This window comes from Zea mays, chromosome 3 (genome assembly GCF_902167145.1).
Source record: "Zea mays cultivar B73 chromosome 3, Zm-B73-REFERENCE-NAM-5.0, whole genome shotgun sequence".
NCBI lineage: Eukaryota > Viridiplantae > Streptophyta > Magnoliopsida > Poales > Poaceae > Zea > Zea mays.
Window position 1 is genome coordinate 210,345,003 of NC_050098.1, and position 3,608 is coordinate 210,348,610.

General features: G+C 59.0%; 1 protein-coding gene across 1 annotated transcript; it reads left to right on the forward strand.

Annotated features, from left to right (window-relative positions):
- The first annotated feature begins 602 nt into the window (after window positions 1-602).
- Window positions 603-3,388, forward strand: LOC103652525 (ABC transporter G family member STR2). The gene is made up of 3 exons (XM_008678085.2): window positions 603-1,132; window positions 1,249-2,579; window positions 2,831-3,388. The coding sequence occupies exons 1-3, from the start codon at window positions 665-667 to the stop codon at window positions 3,174-3,176; spliced, it is 2,145 nt and encodes a 714-aa protein (XP_008676307.2). The 5' UTR covers window positions 603-664; the 3' UTR covers window positions 3,177-3,388.
- The last annotated feature ends 220 nt before the right edge of the window (window positions 3,389-3,608 follow it).

Below are 3,608 nucleotides of genomic sequence, written 5' to 3' on the forward strand. Positions count from 1 at the left end.
TTTCTCGCTCGTTTTTTGCGTGGCCGTGAACCCGCGACGCGTCCCGTTTTATCCTCGGAGCCTGCCTCGCTTTCTCTCTCCTCTGCCGCACAAGCATGCTGCTAAACTAAGATGGGCCCTGGACGTTGGCGATGCTAGCCTGCTGATCCGTTGGGCCTGGCCCTGGACGTTGGCGATGCTAGGCTGCTGCCAGCTGACGCTCTATCTTGGGAACTCTCACTCCTACATTGGTCTTGCTCGCAACCTTCATAAACCCAAAAAGTTCACCATTTCTAGAATCATTTTTTTCAACATAGTTTTGTTTGGATCTGGCCATGATAGTGTCGAGGACGAGCTGCCCCAAGTCAACATCGGCGGTCAAGACCAAAAACTGACCGCAGCAAACGTTCACTCCGATGACACACTGCGTTGCCCATCCTCATTTCCGTCGCCCGGAACCAGGCATCTACCAACCGTACAAAATAACAAAGCTGGTAGTGACACGCGGACAAGGGAGGTAACGCTCTTAAATTATATGCTTGTACGTAGCATACAAGCTGCGTGCCTACAAATAAAACTCATAGGCGACCACACCGGCGCGTACGTGCACAGCATGGCGCATCAACATCACCACCAGCACAATGGCCGGCACGGCGGCGGTCACCGCCTGGAGACGGTGATCGACATGGCGCAGCAGCAGCCGGAGAAGCCAGCAGGCGTGGGGCGGTTCGGCTTCACGGGCGGTCTGGAGTTCACCGGCCTCACGTACACGGTCGTGAAGAAGCAGCGCGGCGCCGGCGGGGAGTGGGAGAAGAAGGACGTGGACCTGCTGCACGAGATCACCGGGTACGCTCCCAAGGGGTGCGTCACGGCCGTCATGGGCCCCAGCGGCGCCGGCAAGTCCACGTTCCTGGACGCGCTCGCCGGGCGCATCGCCAGCCTCGACGGCCGCGTGGCGCTGGACGGCGTCGAGATGAGCCCCAGCCTCATCAAGCGCTCATCGGCCTACGTCATGCAGGACGACCGCCTGTTCCCCATGCTCACCGTCTACGAGACGCTCATGTTCGCCGCCGACTTCCGGCTCGGTTCCTCCGTCTCCGCCTCTGACAAGAAGCTCCGCGTCGAGAACCTCATCGAGCAGCTCGGCCTCACCGTACGATATTTTTTTTTTGTAGTATTATTAACCGCACCCACACACACTGCAACTGTTGCATTACTCTTCTGCTTCAAAACAGAACACACTGAGACACCTATATATCATGCATGCAGTCCTCGAGAAACACGTACATCGGAGATGAGGGCACGAGGGGGGTGTCCGGCGGCGAGCGCCGGCGCGTCTCGATCGGCGTGGACATCATCCACGGGCCGGCGCTTCTGTTCCTGGACGAGCCGACGTCGGGGCTGGACTCGACGAGCGCGCACAGCGTGATCGAGAAGGTGCACGACATCGCGTGCGCCGGTAGCACCGTGGTGCTCACCATCCACCAGCCGTCCTCGCGCATCCTGCTGCTGCTGGACCACCTCATCATCCTGGCGCGCGGGCAGCTCATGTACAGCGGTGGGCCCAAGGAGGTGACCGCGCACCTTGGCCGCATGGGGCGCAAGGTGCCCAAGGGGGAGAGCTCCATCGAGCACCTCCTGGACGTCATCCAGGAGTACGAGCAGTCGGAGTTCGGCGTGAAGGCGCTGGCCGAGTTCTGCCTCACCGGCCTGAAGCCGCCCAAGCTCACCGCCACCTACGGGGCCGAGGGGCTGTCCACCGTGTCCAGCATCGTCCAGACGCCAATCTCGGGTCCCGGCGGCGGCGACGACGACGACTTCGATCGCAGCCTGAGGAGCCAGCACTCCAAGTCTCCGTGGAGCGGCGTGCGCCTGACGCCGTCCCGGCGCCCCAGGCACAAGGACCAGCAACACGGGAGGCCAGGCCCCGGCCCCGGCCCCGGCAACCACAGGTACACGCCGGACATCGTGATGGGAACGCCGACGCCGCTGAGCAGCGCGTACACGGTGAACGAGGACGACTACCTGACGCCGACGCACCGCGCGGCCCCGAACGCGACGGGCGCCCCCGGGGTGGGCGTCAACGCGCTGGGGCACAGGGGCAAGTTCGCCAACTCGTACGTCGGGGAGGTGTGGGTGCTGATGCGGCGCAACTTCACCAACATCTGGCGCACGCCGGAGCTGTTCCTGTCGCGGCTGATGGTGCTGACGGTGATGGGGTTCCTGATGGCCACCATGTTCACCAAGCCCAAGGACAACGCGCAGGGCATCACCAACCGCCTCAGCTTCTTCATCTTCACCGTCTGCGTCTTCTTCTTCTCCTCCAACGACGCCGTGCCGGCCTTCATCCAGGAGCGCTTCATCTTCATCAGGGAGACGTCGCACAACGCGTACCGCGCCTCCGCCTACGTCGTCGCGGGGCTCATCACCTACCTCCCCTTCCTCCTGCTCCAGTCGGCCACCTACGCCGCCATCGTCTGGTTCGCGCTCAAGCTCCACGGCCAGTTCCTCTACTTCCTCGTCATGCTCTACGCGTCGCTGCTGTCCACCAACTCCTTCGTCGTCTTCATCAGCTCCGTCGTGCCAAACTTCATCCTTGGGTAAGTTGTCCACCTGGTTCGATTCCCCACTTTCTTATTGGGTCACAAACTTAAAAAAAAAACCAGAACTGTTTCTTGTTCTGATAGTCTTAGGCCCGTAGCCCAATCCATATAAAAAGGAGGAATGCCTACTCATCACAGGACTGAATGGGCCGGTCTGAATCTAATAGAGCCCCCATGCCTTTCCTAAACACCGGCCCAAACATGTGTTTCTGAATTCTGATCTGTGAATGCGACGACCGACGATGCAGCTACGCTGCGGTGATCGCGTTCACGGCGCTCTTCTTCCTCTTCTGCGGCTACTTCCTGGACAGCCACAGCATCCCGGTGGCGTGGAAGTGGATGAACACCGTCTCGACGATGAAGTACCCGTACGAGGGCCTGCTGATGAACGAGTTCGACGGGGACCGGGTGTTCGCCTCGGACCCCGCCGTCGGGCTGACCCTGACCGGCAACAACATCCTGCAGCAGCTGGGCATCAGCGTGGAGGAGGACCGCAAGTGGTGGATGGTGCTCTACCTCCTCGGCTGGGCCGTCTTCTACCGCGTCCTCTTCTACCTCGTCCTCCGCTTCGCCTCCAAGAACAAGAGGAAGTAGCGTGTGTCTTCGTTAATTAATTAATTGTTGTTTCAGCCCTCGATTGGTGCGTATGGTATGTGTAGGGCCTGGATGTACGAGGAGAGAAGGTGTATTTTTATTTCTTGAAGCGACAAGGCAGCAAGGCGCCGGCCGGAAAGCCGGGTTGATTTGATTATATATGTATGCCACGATTGATTCCCAATGTTAACTACTATACCCCGGTCCTCCCCTGATGATAGGAACTGGTACACAATGTACTACTCCTGTACTAACGATGATAAAAAGAGACCACGTAAAGGGTTGACAAATTATTGACATATGGTACGCGTTCCTAGCAGCTATATGGGAGAAGCTACATCGATATGATCGAGTAGGTGCTTCATTTGCATCATCATCCAGCTGAATCTGACTTGGTTTTCACATATGAAATGGCCAGACCAACCATTCACC